This window comes from Seriola dumerili, unplaced genomic scaffold, assembly GCF_002260705.1.
Source record: "Seriola dumerili isolate Sdu_G_001 unplaced genomic scaffold, Sdu_1.0 BDQW01022937.1, whole genome shotgun sequence".
NCBI lineage: Eukaryota > Metazoa > Chordata > Actinopteri > Carangiformes > Carangidae > Seriola > Seriola dumerili.
In genome coordinates, this window is record NW_019197192.1 from 1 (window position 1) to 377 (window position 377).

A 377-nucleotide genomic window follows, 5' to 3' on the forward strand; every position below is an offset into this window, starting at 1 on the left:
TGAGAGACTGGAGGATGAAGAGGAAATCAATGCTGAGCTTACCGCTAAGAAGAGGAAGCTGGAGGATGAATGCTCTGAGCTCAAGAAGGATATTGATGACCTGGAGCTTACCTTGGCCAAAGTGGAAAAGGAGAAACATGCCACTGAGAACAAGGTTTGTCAAAATGAATATATCCAGCAGATCAAGGAAATTCAGGATTATTACCTGTTTAATAACAACAACTTTCTTGTGAACATAGGTGAAGAACCTGACAGAGGAGATGGCTTCTCAGGATGAGAGCATTGCTAAGCTGACCAAGGAGAAGAAAGCCCTTCAGGAGGCTCATCAGCAGACTCTTGATGACCTGCAGGCAGAGGAAGACAAAGTCAACACTCTG

At 44.6% G+C, this 377-nt stretch overlaps 1 protein-coding gene across 1 annotated transcript; it reads left to right on the forward strand.

Moving 5' to 3' along the window:
• Positions 1 to 4: 4 nt before the first annotated feature.
• LOC111240210 (myosin-6-like) lies at positions 5 to 374 on the forward strand (the record flags this gene model as incomplete). The annotated part of the gene is made up of 2 exons (XM_022770178.1): positions 5 to 154; positions 240 to 374. Coding segments are annotated over 2 exons (285 nt in total), but the record flags the coding sequence as incomplete, so codon positions are not given.
• Positions 375 to 377: the final 3 nt, after the last annotated feature.